This window comes from Dermacentor variabilis, chromosome 1 (genome assembly GCF_050947875.1).
Source record: "Dermacentor variabilis isolate Ectoservices chromosome 1, ASM5094787v1, whole genome shotgun sequence".
Lineage (NCBI taxonomy): Eukaryota > Metazoa > Arthropoda > Arachnida > Ixodida > Ixodidae > Dermacentor > Dermacentor variabilis.
Genome location: NC_134568.1, coordinates 175312871 through 175339452, shown reverse-complemented (window position 1 = coordinate 175339452; position 26582 = coordinate 175312871). Strand labels below are relative to the sequence as shown.

General features: G+C 46.0%; 1 protein-coding gene across 1 annotated transcript in view; it reads right to left on the bottom strand.

Annotated features, from left to right (window-relative positions):
• Positions 1-26582, bottom strand: part of LOC142588342 (nose resistant to fluoxetine protein 6-like) — a 59338-nt gene that overhangs the window by 18606 nt on the left and 14150 nt on the right. The window contains exons 3-10 of the mRNA XM_075699970.1: positions 19597-19711; positions 17962-18046; positions 17108-17190; positions 15680-15862; positions 14931-15024; positions 7546-7641; positions 7265-7430; positions 4020-4102 (exon numbers count right to left, since the gene is read on the bottom strand). Coding sequence (XP_075556085.1) covers positions 4020-4102; positions 7265-7430; positions 7546-7641; positions 14931-15024; positions 15680-15862; positions 17108-17190; positions 17962-18046; positions 19597-19711 — 905 coding nt within the window. The remainder of the gene's footprint in view (positions 1-4019; positions 4103-7264; positions 7431-7545; positions 7642-14930; positions 15025-15679; positions 15863-17107; positions 17191-17961; positions 18047-19596; positions 19712-26582) is intronic.

The following is a 26582-nucleotide window of genomic DNA, read 5'->3' as shown; positions in this document are numbered from 1 at the left end:
CGAGAGAATCGTCGATGCGTGGTAAGGGATACACATCTTTTTTTGTAACCCGATTGAGCTTGCGATAACCGATACAAAACCGCAGGCTACCATCCTTCTTCTTAACGACTACCACGGGTGATGCCCAAGGGCTTTTTGACGGCTGGATGACATCATCATCTAGCATTTTCTTGACTTGCTGCTGTATTGCTTCAACCTCTTTCTCAGCCACGCGATACGGATGCTATCGGATGGGTATTGCTGTTTCCTCCGTGATGATGCGGTGTTTCGTCAGTGGTGTTTGACGCACTCGGGACGTTGTAGAGAAGCAGTCCTTAACATCGTCAAGCAGTTCCCTGAGACTTTGTTTCTGTTGCGGCGCTAAACCTGGGTCAACGTCGACGACGGGTGCATGTGGCATCGTATAGGGAGTCTATTCCTCTTTTACAGCAAAGCAGTGTTGAACGTGGTCACTTTCATCAAAGTATGCCACAGCGGTGCCTTTACTGATGCGCCGGCGTTCACTGGTGAGATTTGTCAGAAGTACCTCTGTGCGACCACCGGTTAGGCTGACGATACCGCGAGCGATGGCAACACCCTGATGGGACACAAATGCAGTTAACTGTTCGGCTACACCGTCCTTGTTCAACTGTTCTCTGGAGACAAGACTGCATGATAGAGGTGGTGTGCAGACATCGTCGTCGGCGACACGCATTGATTTACGTTGGTGCTCTTCGTCGTGGCTCGTGTCTGTACTAGTTGATAAGGTTATCTCACCGTCCCGTATGTTAACCACGGCGCCGTACTCTCGCAAGAAGTCCATTCCAAGGATGAGTGATCTGCAGCACTCTTTTAACATAATAAAAGTGGCGACAAAAGCTGTATTTCCTATCTGGAGTCGTGCAGTACATATTCCTGTATGTGTCATTATCTGGCCCCCGGCATTTCGAATATAAGGGCCCGTCCATTGCATTTTGACTTTATTAAGCCGGTCTGCCAACTGCTCACTCATTATGGAAAAGTCTGCGCCAGTATCAACTAAAGCTGTCACGTCGTGCCCATCAATCGTTAAGAGTAGGTCGGCACTCACAAATTCGTCGGCGTTCCGTTTCTCCGGCTTACTCTGCTCGTTTCTCAGTAATAATGGGGGACTTTAAGGTGGTTCGGCAACTTGCAACCTTCCCCCCGGAGGTAGCTGATTTCAGTTTGCCCGCCGTGGGCTTGGAGAGCGGCCTCTTACCACGTCGGCGAAACTGCGATGGTTCGGCGAAGAATAACGCAACGGAGACGGCGAGCTGCCTTGTTCCCGAGTGACACTGTCGTCGAAGCGTGGATGTCCCGCTGGAAACTGTCGCGGAGCGGCAGGTGACATTTCCTGGATGCCACCCTGGCGATGAGGGCAAAAACAATAAATGTGCCCTGGTTCGCCACATTGAAAAAACAATGGTCGGCGATCAGCAGTGCGCCATATGCGTCGGTCCTGCGAAGCTGGGGTCGCCTGAAATGCTCCCTCTGTATCCAGGCAGCAATAGGTGGCCGCTGGTGGTACTGCTGTACTGGCCCGGTAGAAAGCGGGCGATGGACAGCGTCTGCGTAGCGGTATGCGCGCGCCTCGAAGCGTGGCTCGGGACACGGTTCAGGGAGTGGCTCAGGTGATGCAAATGCTTGCCAGATTTCTTGGCGGACAACTTCAGTGACCGAAGCAACAGTGAACTCCTTCGGTGTCACAGTGTGCTTCGCAGTCTCCTCGCGCACAATGTCACTTATTAGTTGACGCAGCGAGGTCTAGTCTGCCACTGTCAGTACTACGGCTCCTGCTGGCGCATCGTTAGTTAGGCATGCGAATTGCCGGCAATGCTGCTGCAGCGCCCGCTCGTTTACTGTGGCTTCCTTAATGAATTCTTCCACTGTTGTAGGCGGGTTACGCACGAGACCAGCGAATAACTGTTCGTTGACGCCACGCATGAGATGGCTCAGCTTCTTCGAATCAGGCATGTTGGGATCCGCGCGGCGAAACAAAGGAGACATGTCCTCGGCAAACATCGAAACACTTTCGTTGGGCTTCTGAATGAGCAACTCGAGAAGGCGTTGTGCATTATCTCGGCAATCAGTGCTTCCGAAGGTATCAAGTAGCCGACGGCAAAATTCGTCCCACGTTGTCAAATGTGCCTCGCGGTTTTTGAACCACGTCCTTGCGCTACCTTCAAGATCGAAGTGCACATTGGAAAGCTTCTGGTCCGGACGCCACTGATTGACCTTAGCTACGCGTTCGTGCTGGTCCAACCAGTCTTCGGCGTCTTCATACGTGTCACCGTGGAAGCTAGTGGGGACTAGATTGTTTTGAACAGTCACCTGTGTTGGACTTGCAAGCGCCATTTCCTGAGTCGGTGAGGTCGCTGACAAAGTTCCTTGCAAGAGGCAGAATTCGGGGCACAGACCTTGCAGGCGGCGGCTTGCGCGGTGCACAGGTGTCTCGACGTGTGGATGATGTCTTGAAGGGCTGGACGCAGGGCTACTCGCAGGAGTAGTCCCTATCATTAGGCGATGATACGATACCCAGCACCTCCAACAGTGTCCCGGCTCACTGGAGACCAGAGCGGAGAGCGGTATTTAATCGAGAGAATTAGGGCAAGCGCTCAGTCCAGGCTCCTTCTTTAGCGCCTCGCTTGCACACACGAGGTCGTCGTCTTCATCGTCAACGTGGTTGGGCACAGATGGCGTCGCGGCAATATATATACTTATCTCCTGGAAGTTCTCTCCTTTCGTAAATTTAATCTTCAACCGTACTAACTTAATAATACGAAATGTTGCTTTCACTAGAAATTGCCAGTGGAGCGATCTCGCAGTGATAACCGTGTACATATACAGCTGTTGAATGCTAAACAACGACACGACTTCTTTACAATACTTGTTGCTGGGCTAATTGGTTCATCTTAATCCCCGAAATTAAGACGCAGCCAAGGGCGGGAAAAAACTTTACCACAGGAAGATATTTACGCTCTTTCCTGTCTTAAAGCTTTTTTCTGCCCTTGGTTGCGTCCTAACTTTGGGGAATACACATTTACTTATTTAATCATGAAAGCTATCACATCATATTACCACACAACACTGCTCCAGGAAGTTCAAGTACTCTAAGCTTTCTTTATTTAGCCAGTTTTAATATGTAATGAAATCTTAGTGGGCTAACGAAACTTTTGAAATTCACCTATCCTAATTATCGATGTTTAAATTACCCCGATCTGAGAGAACGATCCTTAAGACATTTTTGCTCCATCCCTGACGTAGCAAACGTAAGAAGCCAGTGAACGCGCAAAGAATATATTGGAACTAATATATAAAACTGTATTCCACTTGCGACAAACTAAGTCAGAACTTTACTTGCGTCCTAAGAAACCCTAACAATTTTTCATCATTGATAGGGTGCATGCATAGCGCTTAATACCGTTCACCCTAAAAACTTCTTCTGCTCTGCATAATCACCGCTCTTGCAATCTTATTACAATCTTATGCATACCACGCGCGCTATGCGTCTTTGCATTCTTATTATACGTGCATTTATGCTAAAGTAACTGTTAATTTTTTTATTTCTTCTTAATTTGCCTGTGACCTACTCTGCGAAATGTCGATGTGCTTCAGTCAGCCATAAGCGTGTTCGAATTGCATAGGTCTGTGAGGGGAATCTATGGGCTCAGTTGAATTGCTGAATTAAGTTACTCGTATATAGCGCGTTTTGACCGAATGAAGCATAGCGCCGACGGGTCGATTTGGTGCCTTCGAGTTCCTTTTGCAACGTGACAAACTTTGCCTGCTAAATGCCTGCATTCCTAATAAAGGTGGTTGTTCCTCCTTCATCAGCCTTAAGGGCGTGAAATCTCAATCCACTCAGCACTTATTGCGCGTCTAAACGCTTCTCTCTCAATGGATGCGGAAGTGCTACCATGAGAAGGGCTATATTACGAGAAATAATATCCACAATAAATTATGAAGACTTATTTCTTTCCTAACATAATGTAATTGCAACCTTTGTGAAAGATACTTACCGTTTAAGAATCAACACCAACGGCATTCCGACCATGAAGAGTTGGAAGTCTGCTGATATGAACCATAGCAAGCCTAGAAATTCCTAGAAAATGAAAAGACAGTTCGGCTATGATATATATATGAGAACTTACCGACAGCGCAAATAAAATACTCGAAATTCAAATTATTGATATCACAATGTTGAATTTGTTCCTAATTTGACAGCTGTGCTGCTTTTCTGGGAAAGGTTTACGTCCAAAAACAGTAGGAATGTTTCACATTGGGCCCTATAATGTAAAACTATGCCAATCTGTTTTGATTCCAATCTCCTTGCCTCAACCGCTGACGCAAGCATTGGGTCATAACCAGCAGTGTTTGAAAAACCCAATTAAGCGCGCTTCTCGTTTATAGGATGTCACTTCAGCGAATAGCTTTACCTAACTTAATTGACAGGCTTTTCTTATCTAATTGGCTGAGAAGAGGCGAGAAACATGCTTACGTGGAGAGAGTTTCTGTGGGGCCGAACAAGCACAGGTAAAGTAGATAACCGGATGAGGAGGGTGGTGCCGGCGATTGCGATTGGGCCGCTTCCCCTTACTTAGCTTGCGATGGCGGCTCAAAAATCGCGGCGGCGTGCAACGGAAGGTGAAAATGCCGCTAAAACGAATCCTCAGCAAAATAGAGTCGGCAGAGCAATGTTTATTACGTGCCTAAAGGTCTCGATAACGTTGTACTGCCACACAAGATCTTTGATTATACGCAAATAAATCCATGCTCCACGGCAGCTCCGAGAAGAGTGCCAGAGCTGCCGATGGGCAGCCATATTCTATTCCTCTCGGAATGGGTAGTCTCCGGCTATTCAGAAAATTTTTCAGTTTTGTTCGGCATATTAATGCGTATTTAACACGCGCTGAGATTTTGCGGATTTGTGACGTCGTGTGAAACGCAGGCAAAGTGGGCGCAATGCTTGAAAAATTTTGACGAGTAGCAATTGGTCAAACGACACCTTTTTTCGCTAATGGCGAAAAAGGCGTCGAATGAGAAATAATTATTTTTCTTTCGTTTGGTCTAATCATGCATAATCAGTGTGCACATATCATATCAGATCGGGTGTTCTCGCGGTTTTCGTGACGCCGCGTGCCAGACACATGCAGAGGGTGGAGGCTCGAAAATGCTTTGACCAATTGTGGAGGGCTGATTTCAGAATTGGAATAGAAAAATTTGGAATATCTTTACGTTGTAGCACCTATTTTCTTACCAATAATTCCTACAAAGCGACTGAAAATGTTCGCTATGATGATGAGAGCCAGATGAGAGGGGGGGGGGCATCGTTTATAGGTCTCGACGTGCTGCAATGCAAGGAATTCCCACAACACGAGCAGTGTGTGGAGGCGCTCGGCTAGTGCGCACCAACTTTCAAGAACTGCGGAGGCCTTTCAGCCAGTTGTATATTGTTAGCAGCCACTTCCGGCCACATGTGTCGCTAGCTCAAAAGGCGGCGCCTACATTTCTGTGGTTCCTGAAGTCGAATAACCCTAGTGACTACTTGTGCACTTCATGTGCAGATCCGGACGCAAGCCAATTGTTGTCTTCTCTCCTGCCTTTCTCTCTTTCCATCCTTTAAGCTGGTTTCCATTGAGTACAGTCGCAAACCGGGCATACGCCAAGTTGTTCTCTTTCTCTCTTTCACTTCCTCTTACGAGCTGCAGCCACAACTTTGCGCGTATCACCTAATTGTTTATTTCATCATCATCATCGTCAGCCTACTTTCTTTAACTCCTCTTTTAGGCCTCTTTCTGCGATCTCCAATTACCCCTGTCTTGCGCAAGATGGTCCCAACTTGCGCCTATAAATTTCCTAATTTCATCCCACCTAGTTTTCTGCCGTCCTCGACTGCACCACTTCTTTTACCTTAAAAACCACGCCTAAATACGTCAGGCGACAGCGCTCATTTTCTTTGCAGTCCCTCCCTTCACAGCCGGCCGCCACAGACAACGACCACACCTGGCGTCACTCTACTGACCTGTTAAAACTAACCTGCCGAGTATGACGAGGCCGCCTTTGACGAAGATACCTCCTCCTATCGAAACGTTGGCCAGCCTTTCTGAGGCACCTTATCCCTGTTTATAACCTTTACACCACATTTGGCACCCATTCTCTAACTGAAATGGCTCATCGATTATCTACCCTGTGCTCTACATGGCTTGCCCAGTTCCATTTTTGTTCTCTTCATGTCAACTAGGATATCGGCTATCCCTGCTTGCTCTGTTATCCACGCCACTATATTCCTTGTCTCTTAACGTTACCCCTACCATTTTCGTTCCATCACTCTTTGCGCGGTCACTAACTTGTTCTAGAGCTTCCTTGTTAACCTCAAAACCATGAGTTGTTATTTAGTGATCCGTAATTATCGATATCCATCAGTAATGCCCCTCTGGACGCGACAATGCAAAACAATACACTTTTTTTGTGTGTGCTATGTACCAGAGAAACTTCGGCTGTATTCTTTCAGCACCTGGGTACAGAAAGGCGCGCTGTGCTTCGCTACGACTCTAAAAGATACTGAATTATTATGACAAGACAGCCACGTCGCATCTGCACTATGGACGCTTAGACGTAACCGGGGCTTAGCCAAGGTATCGACGCTCTCCACAATGTCACAGGTCCTATAAATGCGACACCGTTTTGACTATATTTAACCATGTTTAGTAGTTATGCTTAGTTTAACGTACGAATACTTTGGTGTTTCCGGTGTAATACAGGCAGAAAAAAAGATGCCAAGGATAGGCGAAGGCGGATGCTGCAGTGGCAGGACGAATCGTGCGAATTTTACTGCTCTATCTTTTTGTTTCTTTTTTTTTGTTGTTGAAATGAAAATATTGCAGGAGATTTAACCGCACTACAGTCGTACCAGCCACTCCTTTTCGATTAATGGTATACAGAGGATGCGAAGGGCTAAGTAATCAAAAGAAACAAACAAAAAAAACAAATAAAGATGAGAATTCGCACTCATACAGTACGCGTGAGAATGATAGGTTATAAGAACTGGCTTGATATCAACGCATGCCCGCAATGCGCGCATGAAAATTAGCAGAAGATAATTGATTAAATCAGCATAGTATGTGTTAATTCGGTCCGAAATGCACATCTCAAGAACACAACATTCATAAAGTAAAAGTAAACGAGTGAGGCCTAGGACCTCGTTTGGGACACCGCCTCATAATTGACAACGCTGTGCACGCGTTTGCTGCTGAAATTCTCCTACCTGTCGTGTACGGTCGCCGGCATTTCGAACTTGCAGCAAAATTCGCCACCACTCCCTACTGAACTCATCATAAATTTTCTCCATCAATGGCTTTAGGTTAGGACCGGATGCAACCACTGGTCCTAGGTGGCAGCACATGATGACAAAAAACACTGGGGTGGTAGTTCTGGAATATAGGTCCGTCAGAGTCACCATACAGCCATTCTATGCTAATGCGCAGCTCACAGTAAAATGCGCTCATTGGGCACTAACAAAAAGAGGAAGAAGGGGGAAGTGTTTACCTTAAATGTCGGCGGATTATTGCTGCTAACCAGATGTAGAATCGGCTTATGTGCGTCCTGGATAATTTGTCGATGTTGTAGACCATTAGGAATCCACTGTAAAGACAAATAAAAGGTTCCCGAAACGCCAGTGTTGCATATTCAGACGACGGTTAGATTAAGAATTGATATTGCAGGGTAAAGTTTGCCGCCATGTATATAACTTTGCAGTGATGGGGGAAAAGAGAGGGTAAAGCGGCGAAAACCAATAAGAAAACATAGCTACATTCAGAAGAGAGTTGTGAACAGAGATACGTAATGTAATAAACTTTTTCCCATTGTGGCATTATAGGGACGTGCTGCTTCCCTCTGAGGGGAGGAAGAAGACTACAAAGCTGCTGCAGCCTGTGTAAGTAGATCTGCCTGCATTTATTGCTATTTTCTGGTCATCTAACTGGCCGGAACTGTTCAATACATCGGACGACTCGGAAAGATACCTTCCGTACCGGAGGCCGAGGGGTGCTGCGCCACCCGTCGCCTCACAAGTTTCTAGAAGGACCCGAGCTTGCACCGACGAACACTCCGCCATGACATCTCAAGGGGTGACACCGGATGAAACACGCCAGCTTGTTTGTACAAGCCTGCCTGACTACAAACGACAATACACAGGGGAATCTGAGAGCGAGTCAACAATCATCGGGGACTACGACGAGGTGAACCTTTCAGACCTGGCTACCTAATCGTGCGCCATCGTAAAGACAGGACGGTGGGCATTCTTGTGGTAATCACTGCACATCAGAAAGAGCTGATTTGAAAATTATAACAGCGCTAACACATGTAACCACAAAGGAACAAGGAGGGGACACAGTGTTTGTGTCCCGTCATTGTTCCTTTGTGGTTGCATGTGTTAGCGCTGTTATGATTTTCAAATCAAGTATGCACCAACTCGCCCAGAAAGAAGTTTTAAGCTGAGATATTCTGAGATTGAAACGATTCTCGGTGGAGCCCCAGTCAAGAGCCATTTCACAACGCAGCGAGCATTGCTCTTGTATGTAGAGACAGAACGGCAAGCTAACGTCGTTTTAGAGACCAAGGATATCGGTGGCATGCCCATATCTTCCCGTGTTCCACACACTTACATGAAAAACTGGTGCATTGTTAGGGGAGTCCCAAAATGGTACTCGGATGAAGAGCTGCTCTCCTATCTGAAACCTCAGGGAGTATTCCATGGGAGAAGAATCATCCGTCGGGTCCAAACCTCGTCATATGAATGGGAGTCAAGGCGCACTGACTCCGTCGTTCATGCATTTGCTCCAAATTCTGAGCGCGCGGAGAAGATTAACCTCGGTTTTACGAGACACGAGCTTGTCGACTACGTGGAGACACCACCACACTGTTTTAAGTGCCAATGCTTCGGACATGTAGCTAAGTACTGTCGTGGGGAGCAGATATACAAGCGCTGTGGGGAACCTCATTACTTTAAGACGTGTGCAAGTAAAGACAATTTTATGCGTGCTAACTGCCGCGGCGATCACCCAGCTAGCTACGGCCGATGCCCTGCAAGGACAGCTGCTCAGCGAAGAAATACGATGTCTGTCTTGGGTCCAAAGCATGCAACCTCACCATCGAGCAAGAAGGCGTCCAGCGCGCCACAACTAAGTGGTTTGGAAGCAGATTACTCATTTAATTTCTCGCGTCTCACACCGTCACAAGAAGTTATTGAGCCAACGCAACTGGTCAACGCCGCTGGAGAACATGTTCCAAAAGAGTCCGAAAAGCGCATCTATGCAGCCGCAGTGAACCGACCTCAAGTACCAGTTGGAAGCACTCAGCAAAAAAAAAAAAAACTGGCAACACGTGATACGCGCTCTGTTCACGGGACTACGCTCACATGTCACGAAAATGCCTGCGAGTTCAACGAAGGATATGCTGGAAGCAGTGCTGGCTCTTGAGTCAGTAATACTCTGCTCTACTTCCGCATACCCTTAGTAGCATAATGGCAATTTCTCGCCCAGCTGGCCCATTTTGCCGTTCAGAAGTGTCCTTAATGATGCAATGGAACTGCGGTGGTATTCTACAGCGTCTGTGCGAATTTAATCTTTTCCTTCGAGACATGCCTATACCAATGCTAGCCCTCTCAGAGGCTGGTCTCCCAAATGGAAGGACGATCCCAGGCTACATCCGACATGACAATGCGAGTATACGTTCACTTGCGAACGGAAGTGCAATGATATACATTAGGTGCTAAATACCTCACATCACCTTACCAGTGCAAGACCTTTGCTGTACCGCCTTGGAAGTCGCCGCTGTGCAGGTGTGCCTAGGAAACCGAAAACTCAGTGTGGTGTCGGTGTATGTAAGTCCACGAAGGAAGGTCTCCATGGAGGCGTTTCTAAAGAACCTTTGCATTCGTTGCCCTTCGCCCAGAATAATCTGTGGGGTCGTTAACGTACCTCATTCTCTTTGGGGAGAAAATAAATATTTTCGAGGCAAGGAAATTCCAGCAGCAGAAGGATGTTGCAGACTTATGTGTGACAAACGATGGAAAACCGACTTGCTTCAGGCTACCAGATTTATGGAGTGCCATAGACCTCGTGTTCCAGTCTACATACCTTTTGGTATCATCAACATTGGCCGCAGACATGATGGGCAGCGACCATTTCCCAATCTTCACCATCATCACTGGATTTCAGACTGCTGGTCGACCATTCTGTACTGTGACCAGCTGGGATACATACAGAGAAACGTTGGATGAATCCCCTGGTGAGCTGTTCGCACATATGTGGCGGAGAAAGAGAGTGGTTACTACAGTGTTGAAACTTCCCGGTGATTTCCCTACTCCTGACTTGAAACTAAAGAATCTCTGCGCAGCGCGTAGGAGAACAGAGCGGAAACTAATGAGAAAAAAGAGAAATCCCTCTCCGAAAACTGAATATAACAGGATAAACGCTGTCATTCGCCGTCACACAAAAAGGTTAAGAAGAGTTCAATGGGCTGCTTTCTGTGAGAGCTTGTCGGCATTTACTCCCATGACCAGGATATGGGGAGTACTCAATAGCCTAGCTATCCGGAAAGATTCGTCCACACAAGCCATTCGAATCACTTGCTTTAAAGCAAGGAAACGATTTACGAACCCTTGCAGATGATTTTGCAGATGTAAACACATTTGGCAGATCAGCAGGAATGGCGAACCCTCTGTCATCTCAATCAATCCATGTGATGGATACACCATTCACCTTTTGTGAGTTGGATTTGGCGCTTAGCAGAAAAAGACGGTGTGCTGTAGGTTCCGATTTGATCAGCAATCAAATGCTGACACTTCTACCATACGAGCGAAGGCAAGCCCTTCTGGACGTATTTAATCCCGTCTGGAGAACAGGAGAGATCCCTGAAACATGGAAGACAGCATTGCTGTAGCCAGTGCTCAAGTCTCGAAAGGATCCAACGAACCTTGCCTCATATTGGCCAGTATCGCTAACATCATGCGTGTCAAAGTTGATGGAAAGACGAATATGTACGAGATTAACTTGGTATCTTGAGCAAGGAAATAGACTGCCATCGTGTATGACCGGATTTCGCCCACGGTTGAGTGCTCAGGACAGTGCCTTGGATTTACTAAGCACATCGAGCATCTTCGCGTCGACGGCCTTTCGACACTCGTCACCTTTATGGACATTGCCAGAGCATATGATTGTGTGTTCCACACTGGCATCATCAACGGACTCCAAGCTCTGGGTGTCTCCGGAAATGCTCTTCGATTCGTCCACGAATTTCTTAAAGAGCGACATGTTCAGGTTAAGCTCGGAAATATAATGAGTGAAAAACGACGCATTTCCCTCGGAGTCCTACAAGGAAATGTCCTATCTCCCTTGCTTTTTAACGTTGCCATGGCCACCCTTCCAGACGCACTGAAGGTAGACTGTACGGCTGTTAAAATGTCCATCTACACAGATGACATATGAATTTGGATCTCAGGGTACCAGCACCAACGTTTGGCCCGGATAGCCCAGGGTGCAATCTCCGTCATCGATCGTGATTTATCGATGCTTGGCCTATTTTTATCAGCGGAAAAATCTGCCTTCATGCTTTTCCCGGGAGTGAGGCGCAAGTTAACTCGCCTTTCGCCGAATATTAGAGGTCATCAAGTTCGCCGTTTAACTAGTGTTCGATTCCTGGGCGTCACCATCGACAGCAAGCTACTATGGCGACGCGAAGTTGAAGGTGTTGTGGCTGCATCAGTGCAAAGTGTCAACGCACCTCGTCGCATGGCAGGTGTACGTTAGGGAAACAATCCTATGTATATGCTTAAATTAAACGCTGCACTCATAACAAGTCGCATTCTTTATCATCTGCCGCTGATATCACCATAACCGAGCCAAATCGAGCGCTTGGAGGAGGAGGAGAAGGAGGAGGAGGAGGAGGAGGAGGAGGAGGAGGAGGAGGAACTTTATTATTGCAGAAACTGTTGCGCGGTTTATTCCTGGGTGGTTCCCTCTGACAGGGCTCCACTGGCGATCGCGGCTCGCCGGGCCTGGTCGAGGGTCGCCAGTTGGCTTCCCAGGTCCAGTTCGGAGAGTCTCGCCTCCCAAGACCACGTAGTGAGTGTGTGTGTTGTCACTCGTGTTGAAATTGCGTCGCCCGGACGGTCGGTACATTCGTGTGTTATGTGCGCGAGTGTTGCTGTGTGGTTGCTACACCAGGGACATGTCCGGGACGTATAACTGTCTGGGGAGATTGCGTGTAGACGAGACAAGTGTGGGTATGTGTTAGTTTGCAGGCGGCGCCAGTCCCTTGCCTGGAGTTTATTGAGAGCTTTGTGTGGGGGAGCGTATTGCGTTCTTCCGAGACGTTGGTCCTGTAGTATTTGTTGACCTGTCGTTAACTCGTGGGTCGCTCGTCGGTCTGTCGGGGGCTGAAGAACGGTGTGGTCTGCCGCTCGGCTAGTGAGACCTCGAGCTGCGCAGTCCGCCTCTTCGTTTCCCCGCATGCCTTCGTGCCCGGGGCACCAGACGATACCGTGGGTCCATTCTAGTGAGCGACCCAGGATTCGAATGGCTTGTATAGGGAGCGTTCCATTCATGTATAAACGATACGCCGCTTGTGAGTCCGTAAGGACGCGGGCGGACCTTCCCTTGCTCTTGGCGTCGCGAAGTGCGAGAGTGATCGCTGCTGCTTCTGCTGCTGCGCTGCATGTGGCGCGGATGGAGGCAGAGACTGCCAGGTTCCCCTGATTGACAACGGCGAGTGTGTATTTGGGCCCGCAACGTGGCGACGAGGGATACGGGCTAGCGTCCGTGTAGTATGTATCTGGGCCTCTGAAGCAGCGTTTGTGCAACATGCGGGCACGCGCTGCTCTTCTCTCTTGATTGTGCGTGGGGTGCATGTTCTTTGGGATAGGGTCTACTACAATGTTCTCTCTAATGTGGTTAGGCAAGATTTGTGTTTCTTCTTTGCAGTACTGAGGTGTCAGCGGGTACCCTAGCCGTTGAAGAAGGTGTCTTCCCTGTTGAGTCTTGTTGAGGCGCTCCCTCTGCGCTATGAGCGTGGCACTTGCTAGCTCCTCAAAGGTGTTGTATACACCTAGCGCTAGTAATTTCTTTGTGCTTGTGCTTGACGGTAGCTGTAAAGCCGTTTTGTACGCCATTCTTATGAGAGTGTCCATGCGCTCTGTCTCGCTTTTGCGCTTCACTCGCTTGGCGATGGGAGTTCTCATGCGGCTCCAAACAAGAAGGTTAATAATGAAGCGGAGTCTCTTCCACTCCACATTTTGGCATCTCAGGCCTTGCTGATGCAGCCTTCAAAGCTGGGCGAGTCCCCCTCAGGCGCGGCGCTTCTCCGGCGGCTAAGAGCAAGAACTCGCTCCCATTTCCATGCGGCGCTGAAAACCTTTTGATTTTAGGATTGCAGTGGCCTAAACGGAATCACCTCGACCCGCCATGGTCTTTATCGGACGTTACGTGCAGCCTCAGTGTACCCTACCTGCAGGCGAAACACACCATTTCAACTGCCGAAGCAAAATTTCTTGTGCTAGACCACTTGAGCACAGCGTTTCAACGCCACCTACAAGTGTACACAGACGGGTCAGTGTGTGCACTGACAGACAGCTGCGCAGCGTCATTCTGCATACCCTCCATTGATGTGTCATGGTCTGGCCGCCTGGATCGCGTAGTGTCGTCTACAACAGTAGAAAGTCCCGCCTTTGCCGCGGCCTTGCGAAAACTTCGCACTTATTCCGCACGTGACGTCGTAGTGCTGACGGACTCAAAATTATCGTTACAACGATTACACCGGGGCCTACCTCGAGACAAGTTTACAAGGCAATCTCTGGCACTGATCAAAGTTTTAATTAATAAGGGATTTAACGTAAAATTTCAATAGATCCCATCCCACGTAGGAATTGAAGGAAATGAGAAAGATGACGCTTTTGCACGCCGGGCACCGACGTGTCCCAAAAATAAGAACGCCAAAGATTTTTCAGAACCCTAAGAATGCAATCCGCATTCACTTTAGGGAGATCCACCAAACTCCACACCCAGCCTGTGTGACCCATGGACTTACTCTGGAAGAAGCAACGCTGTCGTACCGCATCCGTACCGCATCCGAACCGGCTTGGTTATTCAAGACTGGACGATGCGCTTCCCCGTTCTGTGCCCTCTGTGGTGAGATCGCCGACACCGAACATTTCATTTGGATATGCCCGCAGTTCGACACAGAAAGGAAAGCAATGGTCGACAGCCTACAAAAGAATGGTGGTCTTTCGCACAGGACCTTTGAAGACGTTGTTTTCCCCGGAGGGCCTGCGGCAATCAGGCAGAGTGCACAACGACTGATGCTTGCCTTCATGCGAGACACGGGGCTCTTCGACACCTGGTGACGCACACGGTGACACTCATAGGAGGCTCAGGCAGAACAATTGCCGGCTATGTATGTCAGGCTAATCCCGTCTGCTGCAATACCATCGCCTCCCTCCGAGTTCTCTGTGTTGAGTAACGCAGTAAGAAACGGCACCACATACACAAAGCGAAAGGCTAGCGGCTGCGCTACATTATAGCTTGATCATGATGTCTTTACTAGCACGCTGTTTTATTTTATAGTGTTCCTGTGTTTGTGTTCTATTGATGTGACAGTGAGTGAGTGAGTGAGTGAGTGAGTGAGTGAGTGAGTGAGTGAGTGAGTGAGTGAGTGAGTGAGTGAGTGAGTGAGTGAGTGAGTGAGTGAGTGAGTGAGTGAGTGAGTGAGCATCCACTCACAACAGCGTTCCTTGTTTTGCATGATATAAGTCTGCTTGACTTTGTTGTGAAACATTGCTCTGGCTTTTCGAAAATGCGAATTCGACCACCTTTGCGTTGTTAATGCTCTATCTCTGCGAACTTTGCGGCAAGCATCGTTTGGTGGTGGATTCGTACCTGAGGAAGAAGAAGACGTCCACGCTCCAGTAGCCTGTTATAACAAAACTGAATCCCAGTGTGTCGGCAAAATGAAGAATGTTGATTGTTCTGGCTGAAAAAAGGAGGTTTAGTTTGGATGACAGGTATTAACACGCAGCAGCATTTTCTCTACTGTTCTATTGAACCACTTCACAACAATTAGAGTTTTGAAGTTGTTCAACTTTCTCGACAATATCTCATAGAACAACATCTTGCTACACAGCCTCGTCGTGTCAGTTTCGGGTACAAATGTTTTCTGCCCTGCTGAAAACGTACTTTGCTCCACGCTAGCTTCATCACGCAGTAAAAAAGAAGAAAACAAAATTTAACGGCAAACAGCATCTCTGTTTCGCACTGCTGAAGCACATTTTGCAGCATGCATAATGAAAGCTTGCCCGAACTCTGTTGTTTACCTTCAGTATATTCTACAAGGTCTCAAGCTTACTTTTCTTGAGGCTGTACAGGATCAAGAATAGGCTCAATACTATACATTTGCCTTGATATGGGGTGTCACTTATAAGCGCAAAGGCTAATGGTGATGTTCGCTTACTTTTTCGTTCCACTCAAGCAAGTGGTGAATCATAACGTCTTAAATATGCAACTATTTAATGCGAATTATTTGACATTTATTCTGAAGAATATAACAGAAGTTTATTTAAGATACCTGAATGAAATTATTCGTAGAATTATAACAAAGTCCGAGTTCAGAGACATTACTTTGCACTTACCCAAAGCTAAGTGGTCGAAGAAGCTGTACGAATGACCAAAAACAATTGAGAATATGGCAAAGATACGTATGCCATGAAGAAACCTGTAGGTGCTGGCATCCGATTCCTTTGAATTTTCTACGTTCAACAGCAGTTGTATATTGGCTTCTAATGAAAAAGCACACAGTGCTCTCTGTAAAGGTCCTGAAGAAAAATATATTTAGAGTCAGTTTTTTCAGATAGAGTATTTTGCTTACACTTGTACGACATTATTGTAAGCATATTGTCCTGACCTTTCAACAAAACATGTGCCTGAAAGGAGCTTGCTGAAGAGTTACACGAAAGTGCTGTGGGATATTTATTTCCTTATGATGGTGGTGTCAAACCGGCTGTAATAATTAGACTCCAGTACCTAGCTGTAGCGTCTGCTTCTATTTTTATCATCTCATTATCGCAGCCTCGCACACATTGGCTGATGTGCGAAACTGGCCGATTGGTAGCACTCTTCACGAAGCTGTTTCCTTGTACTGATATCCGCAAACTGTCCTTTGACGAAATGAAGTGCCTGTTTGGAAAACCTTTGCTTGAAACAGATGCTTTTGCTTGAAAGTTAAAAGCTGTTCAAGAAACTTTACGCGTCGAATATTGGCACATATGGGTTAGGATGTTGGTTAAACTTATTCGACCTCTCACTAATAGCACCTTTCCTTTAACATGAAATTTAACATTATTTAACAATGTAGGAGACACTGGTATCATATATGATGCCAACTATTTTTTTTCTAAACCTTACAATATAAAGCGAAGACAGGTGGCCTTTCAAAAGATACTCTTAAAGTTAAGATAAAAAGAAAAGTCGAATACGTTTACACATAGTTCGAACAAGCACATTGTACAGCACAATGCGCACAATTTACGCGGCCCTTGTGCCCACATTCATTTTAAATTATTTTAAAGGGAAAAAATATAAGAAACTGGAACGCGGTCACGTACTGTGCACACGTGTGATCCACAACTAGCTACAACACGTTGAATTACATTTGAGATTCACTTCCTGCAGATATAACAATGCACCACAGGAATTTGCAGATATAGATAGTCACTACACAGCATACAACATACCCCTAGTAACTATGCGCACGTTCTGAGATATTTAGAAAATCTCTTACGATGAACTGAGGTAGGGAATACTTAGCAGGCTTGAGGAGTTTTGAGCTTAAAGAGGTTGCAGCCCCCACGCAAGCTCTGGGTATTCTTACGGTGTCATTATGCTGCGTCTAGTTACCACGCACAATTTTCAGTGCCCTATATAAGAAGGCCAACCGATAAGTGCTAAAAAAATACACATTACAACATCTATCGCTAAAGGCGTCAATTAGTCTTATTGAAAGCATTGACGAAGAAATAACATTCGGATATTTTTACGTGAAACACTTCAAAAAATCTTACCTTTCTTGATTTGTTGGTTTGTTAAGTAGTAGTCAAAGGTGCTACTAGCAGCGATCACTATTGCAAGGCAGCCCAAGAAAGCCCTGAGAGAGAATAGGAACGTAATAATTGCAACTTTTCTTCAATATCGTCGGGATGAATTTTTCTTGCACTGTTATTAGCTAACTGTCATATTGAAGAACAGTTGTTTTTCTTAGGTTATCAGACACTGCCTCACAAAGACCACGCAGCTTTGTAAGAAAGCTTGAACTTGCTTCGGCTGGCGATGGGTTGAATTCAGGAAATCGCAGCTGAGGACGGTTCACGATAGGCAGGCGCCTTAGCATTGCCTTCACTGGTTTGCATATTGTCGTGTCTACACTACCTGTAGTAGTTGGCTATGAACACATTAATTGATTTTTGGCTGTTATTTTGTTTACTGGTTGTTGGTCGCCACCCATATTGGTTGTCTATAATTGTGTGTTCTACCTGGCTCTTATAATCTGAAGGCGTTTGTTAATATTGCTACTACTGGTTGTCTATTTGTACATGAACTGACTAGCTACCGCTGTTGTATTGATTGCTTATAGTTACCTTTATCATTTGGACATCGTTGTCTGTATCCATTTACTACCGTTGCCTGAAACTATTCGTTATAGTGACTGTTCCCTTACTCATCGGCTACTATGGAGGCATCGAACAGTGAAGTAACGCCCAGCGACATGCGAGATCAAGAACTGTTCTTCCGTGCTATCACATACGATTTGCCCCGTGATTGTTACAGTGCAGTGCATGTCTAGCAGCAAGCAAAACTTCCTTCATCCTCATGGAGAGAGTGTACTCCATCGCGTCCTGAATGAAACAACAAGACTTACACAATTGAGATCTGTGTGATTGTCCATGGCTTTGGCTCGTTGGTGATGCAATCTCTGACCTTTACGTCGACCAAACCTCCCAGCACTAACGGGGAGAAAAAAAACGAATTAGGTGTGTGGTCATGCCACCATTTTCACTTTCTCGCCGTTAAATTCGATTCCGGGGTCTTACGTACGTGCCAAAACCACGATCTCGTTACGGGGCACGCTTTAGTGGGAGACTTGGTATTTATTTTCGCCACCTGGGGTTCCTTAAAGGGGCCCTGAATCACGTCTTATCGAACTCGAAAAATGCATTTGAAGTAAAAATAGACTTATTCAGAAATATTTTGCCGCTTCTATGCGTTCAGCAGGAGCGGAGTTATTGGCAATCAAACATCTGCTTCCGCTATTTCAATGGCTTGCACGGCGAACGTTACGGCGGAACGGGGCGGGCCAACAGCTCTCCGCCTACTGAACGTCACCGTGGCGCGCCATCCGAATTTGATTTTGGATGTTCACGAAGACGCCACTACTTTTGAATTTGGCGCCTACAACGCGCCAAAAAACGCGGTCGTCCTGAGCGAGCCGCACTGCGCTCAGCCAGCATAGCCCTCTCTGCAACCCGCGGCGCCCGCAGGGTTCCACGCTACGTAGCAGACCGCAGCGACACGCAACTTTGTACACGACAGGGTTTCAGTGCTCGCTCGCGCTCATATGCTCCAGTATGGCCGTGCTAAGTGGTGCGCAGCGGCTTCGTCCTGCACCAGCTTGACCGAAGTACAGTAGCCACATCCAACCAACGCATTTTGATGCGCTATGAATAGCTCAATACGAAATGAAATGCCGAGGCGTCCAACCAGGAGGGGCCAAGAGTGAGCGCGCGCTGGCTAGCGTGCACGTTGTTTGACCTTAAGTTTCGCGGGGTTCGAAGCTAGCTGAGGTGTTCAAAACTAGTCGAAATTAGCGAGGCCTGGCGGCTAAGACACCTATAAGCAATGTGGTCAAAGTTTAATTCCTACGCGGGCGGCCGCAGCCGAGCGTAGGAAGGGCGTAATTATTATCCAAATTCGAAAGCAAATTTTCGCTTATTTCAGCCTGTTTATTAAACTGCGTCCGAAAATACACACAGTAACAGTAGGAAGAAGCGCATTGATCCAGACGCCTTTCTTGTCTGATGTCGGCTCCTGGCCAATAGCAATCGCGTATGGCTATTTGCTATATTGCGAAATAAAGCGTCAAGAAAACAGTGAGGAACAGGCTTCCGTTGAAACGACAGTGTTTGAGAAAAAAAGGTCACTGGACACTCCACTTGCGAGCTCTACGCGCCGCGTACGAATGCAAAATTTGGCTAAGATGTTCACAGCAGCGCGTGATATCCGCAGACTGTCTTTTTTTTTTTCACCATGCCCATAGGATGGGTCTGAATCACTTTAACGTGCACCTAATGGACGGTACATGGGTGTTCCTGAATTTCACCCCCATCGAAATGTGGCCGCCGTGGCACATGAGAAGCTGCCTGTAGGACTGGAGGAAAGGCAAAACAAGAAGGCACAATAGTCGAGCATAGGAAGCTCGGCGTCCTGTAAACACATTCTCGCTCACAAATCGAGGCTCCATGCAGTGGTTTCCAAAGAACAGGGTGGATACACTCACTCGCATTGATGACAGTCTCAGTATCTTCCTCGTTGCAGTCATTGATGAAGCAGATGCCTAGACGGGCACCTTGAACCATTGATGCGTGTGAGCTGCCGATAGTGAACTCCACTATCTAAATAAAAGGGGAAAGAAAGACCCGAATGGTACCGGAAATCAGGGCCCGTGTATTTCAAGAAAGGGGAAAAAGCAGATTTTAAGCTGGAATCGCTCGTAACAGCAGATACCAACCGACTGTGATGTTGACATGTATTAGGAAAGGGGACTGGCCAATGGCAAACAGCACTTAGGAACAAAAAAGTTCGTACATTCTGTCCCAGATTCATGGCTCAACGTAACAAGTGCTTTGTAACCATTCAGGTGCGCAGCGACACTTATCCAAAACCGACGCAAACAATGACAAAAGACTAAGGGTTGACCGATGGCATAATAAATACTGCTACCCTCGCCAGAAATGCGTAGGGTGATAAAATACAGCTGCTGATAGAGGAGTTGCAATACCAGTGCTCGGAATTTTCTTCCAATACACAAACCGACATACATCGACTTCTCGCTAGAGTTGTAAAGACAGGGAAAACACGAAGGATTGGAGAAAAGAAAGGGAAAAAAACTGCTTTTTTGCAATCTTTCCAAACCTCACGCCTCCAAACTAAGAGAGAAAAAAACTGAATTTTCTGCAAGAACTTCTAGGCATTATAAGTAGCTGGTGTGCAAATGTCATAATCAGAGAAACAGCTTCCTAACAAGATAGAAACTAATGGCGCGTAGCATAAAACAGTGGAAAACAAATTAATTTAAAATCCGTCTATAACTTTATGTTTAGTTCCAGTATTCATGTCTCAATTCATAGCACTCGGTCCAGGACTAAGATATGGAAGTTAACAAAGTAGACGAATGCAGTGAAATAGCGGCAATACCTATACATCGAGGAAGCACTCGCCCGTCAGCATGTCGGTTGCTGGAAATACCACCGTTATCTGCCAGCTGACGGCAGATGTCTCAGTTCAATAATCTGCGTACAAAGCTACGTAATAGGCTCTCAGGTGAACAAGGTCGAAAACTTGTATATATTGGGACGTAGTAGTGACGGCGAAGAACACAGCAGCAAAAAATTAAAAGCCCTTTCACTCTGTGAAGATGGAAGACTAGCGATGCTGCATTGCTCAATAACTATCTTAAGTTCTATGTGGCGATTGGGTTATATTGGTTGAATAAAGACACAAACACATAACCTTGTTTGTTTATTCTTTTCTTTGATTTTATTTATTTTCCCAATTTTTCTTTTTGCTTTACACATATACACTGACGTTTCGACACGCATCGTCATAGACTAGCGTTCGAGCAACGGCGCTCATCGCTCCGGCGCATTGTTTTTGTTAACATATCGGAGACATTTTTTTCCATATCCTAGCCATGCACGGCTTCGCTGTACAACATCCCTTCTTGCCCTTGTGCCTGGGACCTCTTTGAATCCCACGTGTGACAAGCGTAGTTCAAGGGCACGTTACAGGTCTCCGAGCCCACAGGGGTAAGTGCCATTGTGCTTGGACCCTTTCTGCACATCACCAGGATTGGCCCACATTATGATTTGTTTTTGTCGACATCTCAGATACGTTATTTTTCCAGATTCTAGCCATAGACAGCTTCACTGTAAAACTGTGTACCACAAAACTAACTCTTTATTGGGCGAACTGGGGCCCCTATAAGCGAGTGGCATTCAAAGCACGATAGCGGCGAGCACAGGCGGCGACATCAAAAATCTGATCAGAGGTTCAAATGTGGGCGGGTTTTTATACATGACTCGTCAAAGATTCGAGCCTAAGTCACCCCTCTTGCCCGCATGCCTTCCAGAAAGTACTACAACACAATTCACATCGGTCATACAACCAGATTATACAAAGTTCGATGACAGCAGACAACGGATGGTACTATGGATAGCATTCGAGAAACTTCCGATGCATGCAGGCAAGTCATGCGCCGAGCGATAACGTTTAGCATTTGTTAGCCCGTGAAAAGCGGTAAAAGAAGAATGATATACAAGTACACGTGTTAATATGTACCACAAACTGAATGTGGAGACTGCCTTATTATTTATTGATCGGGTTTGCTGTCTCCAAGTAACGCAAGGGCTATAAGAGAGACGCCAAAGTGCAGGAATGAATTTAGACAACCGGGTGTCCCTTAGCGTGCATCCAATTCTCGGTACGCTATGTTTGCGCGTTCCATACGCAGCCTCCTCTACCGAGAATCAACGCGCAACCCCGTGAATACAACGCCATAGCCACTAAGCCACCACGGCGGGTATCGACACAACTTCAATCGATGCGACCGATCAACGATCACGTGCTTCCGCATCCTGTGGCAGTCACTCAGATATGAAGTGACTTCTTGCCTACAGTTTTGAAATTTGTTACGTTTAGTGCAATAGCGTAAACACTTTGACGATTTCGGCATCTTCATTTGAGGCACATACGCAATTTTTAATATAATTGAGCAAGTAATATAAGTATGATGTGCATGAATTTTTGCCATGTTTTTCAGTGGTTTATATATTTACAACTGTTATTAAGAAGAAAAAAAAACACAGATAAGGAAGCGCACTTTTCTTAGGTCACTCAAGACTTCCGAGAATTTTGCATTTCTGCTCGTTGATTGGGCTAACCTTTCAACAGCAACCTACCTATCTGAGGCCCACACTTTCCTGCAGTCATGTCTCGACTTTTCTTTAACACAGCTTATCACCCGTCCTACGCGATCTTCGGCTACATCCGCTAATATTTTAGATCTAGTATTAACCACTGATCCTGACGTGTGCTTCGCCTTGACTCATCAAGATGGGCTATCTGACCATGATATCATAACAGGTAGTCTTGCAGTTTCCCTTCCAAGACGTCCGTGCTCTGATAAGTACATCCGATGTTACAATAGAGCGGATTTTGACAGCATAAACTCCGCGCTATCTGACTTCTCTTTACATTTCCTCAATAGATGCCAATTTCAAACCATCGAACATAACTGGGCTGAACTTAAAACCACTCTTACTGAACTAATTAATCGATTCGTTCCTCTAACCAAAATAGCCTGCACCCCGACAGCCCCGTGGTTTACCGTAAAGCTTCGGCGCCTTAATAATAAGAAAAAGCGTTTATATCGTAAAGCCGATAAAGCCCGCGACTCAGATTCCTGGCACCGTTATAAGACCTGCGATAAGCAATATCAGTCACTGCTAAAATCATCTAAACGACATTTCTTTGCCCATGACCTATATTCTATGCTCACTAACAATCCTCAACGTTTTTGGCGCGTAATAAACCCGAAGAGCTATCCCGATTTAACACTAGTTGATGAGCACGGTGATATGGTCCACCACTCGGAATGTGCTGATTTATTGAATAGCGCATTTTCATCTGTATTTACACAGGAAGACACCATATCTTCACCAACCCTTGACAATCTCATTAACATATCAATGCCAGAAATAATTGTTAGCGAAGCAGGTATTTCTTCTTTACTAAATAAACTTAAACTTTCTTCCGCCTCTGATCACACTGGCATTAATAATAAAGAGTTAAAACATTTGTCACCTAGTTTATCACCTATATTATGTGCACTCTTCTCGCAGTCTTTATCAACTAACACTATTCCGCACGATTGGAAGGTGGCAAAAGTCATACCCATTTTTAAGTCCGGAGACCGAACTCACCCATTAAATTACCGCCCCATCTCCTTAACTAGTACTATTTGTAAATTACTTGAACACATCTTGTATACTGAAATCATTAACTACTTAGAAGAGCACAAAATTATTGTTGATTACCAACATGGCTTTCGTCGTGGTTATTCATGCGAAACACAGTTAGCCGGCTTTTTACATGACATACATTCATACCTAGACCTAGGCTTTCAAGTTGATGCTATCTTCCTGGATTTCTCATAAGCTTTCGATCGCGTTGCTCACCATAGACTAATACTGAAGCTAATGAACCTTAACATACACCCAACCGTTATTGGATGGATTAAGGATTTCCTCTCATCCAGAGTACAATATACGTCTGTTAACAGCAGTACTTCCTCCTATACCAAAGTAACCTCCGGTGTTCCGCAGGGCAGCGTTCTTGGCCCTTTACTTTTCTTAATCTATATTAATGACCTGCCTAACTGTGTGTCTTCCCACATCAGACTTTTTGCCGATGACTGCGTAGTATATCGATTAATTTCATGCGACAATGACAAAGATATTCTTCAAACCGATCTTAACGCTATTAACACATGGTGTTCAACATGGTTGATGACTCTTAATACAGCTAAAACGAAGTTATTATCATTTACTAGGCGCAACCACCGTATTGCAACATCGTATGTAATATCTAACAACATAATTGAACTTACAACTTCATATAAGTACCTTGGTGTTCACTTACAGTCTGATCTAACGTGGCATCATCACATCCGCCTGACGTTGGCATCAGCTAACCGCTCTTTAGGCCTCCTCAAACGCAACCTTAAGCATGCTCCAGCTAAACTACGCAGACTAGCGTACATCACATTAATACGCCCCAAAATCGAGTATGCATCAGCCATCTGGGATCCTTTTCAAACATATATCACCCAAGAAATCGAATCACTGCAAAACCGTGCGGTCCGTTTCATTTTTTCTGATTATTCACCCTATACTAGCATTTCAGCACTAAAAGCTCGCGCTCAGCTTGACGACTTATCTCATCGCCGCAGAATTGCCCGCCTCTCACTGCTGCACAAACTTTATCATCATCCGCACCTTCACCATATCTTCGAACCAGCGACAGCCTTCTTTCCACGCACAGACCATATCTTCAAGATAAAATGCATCAGTTGTCGCTCAGCTAACTATGCTAACTCCTTCGTTCCCCGAACAATTGTTGCATGGAATAACCTACCATCACACATTGCTACTCAAACCGATTTCGCAACCTTTCAGGAACTTTTACGCAATAGTTACATGTAAATATCCATTATGTACCGTTTCTTCATACGTTGTTCAGTGTATATATTGTTTTGATCATTGTCTTACCATTCTGCGTGCACATTGTACAAGTGGATTCATGTCTCATTAATTTGTTAACGTGACAACTGAAGCAGTTTAGAGCAACACCCCGTTTTACTTCTTTTACATTGTACCTATTTAATTCCCTTAATTTATTTTCTCTGTCAGTTTTGTATTTTCTATCTGAGTTTCACTTGCCTAATGTATTTCGTATATTGTGTTTCGTATATTGTTTACTTGTGTATTTTGCTAAATATCGTACTTTTGTATAACTTTTGTGTTTTCTTTTGTAAAAATTTTGTATAACTTTTGTGTACTTCAGTTGTTTTTTCCGTAACGCGCAAAGCTCACATTTTTTTCATGTATCGGTACCCCCTATGTAATACCCCTTCGGGGGCCTTTAGGGGTATTATGAAATAAATAAATAAATTGGCCATGGTAGCGCAGCTGTTGAGCACAAGCTCATGTATCCAAGGGGTAGCAGCATTTCGGGAGAGATGAAATCAAAGGCGCCTATGCACTGTTAATTAGGTGCGCACTGAGAAACAGGGAGCCAAAATTGGTCTGTCTAATACGGCTTCTCACACTCTCACATCAAATCTGCAAGTGCGTTCCTACCCGAATCTCGCCTGACGTAACCAAGATGGCAGAGCGGCTATTTATCGGCTAGAATAGGCGTCAGTGTGCGGATTGGCGCAAAATCGCAGCTACATTACGTTCCTTGCATTATGAAAGTATGCAAAACTCGTCGCTCAGTTTCAGCAGTCCTACTATATGGAGTTCGGCTATCTAATAAGGGAACTACTAGAACACTGCAGGGGCCCTGGCTCACCCGAACGCCAGGGTCCGGCCCAGCCTACGGGCCGGGCTCGGGCCGAGCTCGGGCCGGGTAGGCAATTGCTCACTCCGGCCCGGGCCGGACTTGGGCCTAGGAGCTTGCGGATTAGGCCCGGACATGCTCTTTGCAACTCCACAAAACTGTAAACTATAAAAACTCATCCCTATGCAAATTTTAGATCAGTGGTGCCTGTAGGTTTATGGGAAAGTCGAGGCAGGCACGCCACGGCGCAGCAGCTGTACTACGCTGCGCAGATTAGTGTACATTAGCGGCGCTCCTCGTCCGCCGAGAAAACAGTACCAGTGGTCAATCGCGCCTGCTTTACGCCCCGCCTTTTAATGCGATCAGCATTCTTTGCCTACTTCAAACACTTTTTATCTATCTATAAAAAAATGAAATTCTGGAGTTTTACGCGCTAAACCACTAAAAACATGTAGTACGGCCGTTCATACCACACTTTAAAGCACGAGCATGGTGATCAACGGGTATACTTTTCTATATCTTCCTCCATAAATGTAAGCAGGCGTTGTGCCACTCGCGGTGGATGTTGCCAGCCTGATCCCTCTCTATTTTTCTAACTGTTCATTGATATGTGGGTTTTCATGCCAAATATTAGAATAACAAAGTCGCAGTTTCGCCCGAAAGGCAAAGAATTTATTGCCATAGCAAATTAGTAGACAACCATACGAAGTAAGCATAGTAGTCGGCCGTATAAACTTGCAAACACTCGCTTACTTACTAAACTAACAAGCACAGGTCAGCGCGCACAGGCAAACATGCACACATCACACTCGATGTCCGCGGACACTCGCTGCCAGAACGGTGGTGTGAGGAAGCGCGGCAGCAGCAGCGAGCTAAGTGACCTTCGTGCTGTCTATCGCTCCAAGAACAGGATATGGGACCGACTCTGCGCACTTGTTGAAGTGTATGCGCAGCGAGAGCTGCGCTCAAGTCTGGCAGCGGTGCTATCTCTGTTCAATGAAAGAACACCGTCACTCTTAGCGCAGATATCTTTAGAGTTCTATATAGCACTTGGCGAGGCTTACTATTTCCTTACCCCAGTATATATGGTAGCCAACCAGCCACTTTCTTTGTCAACGTCCCTGCCTTCTATATTTCTTTTGC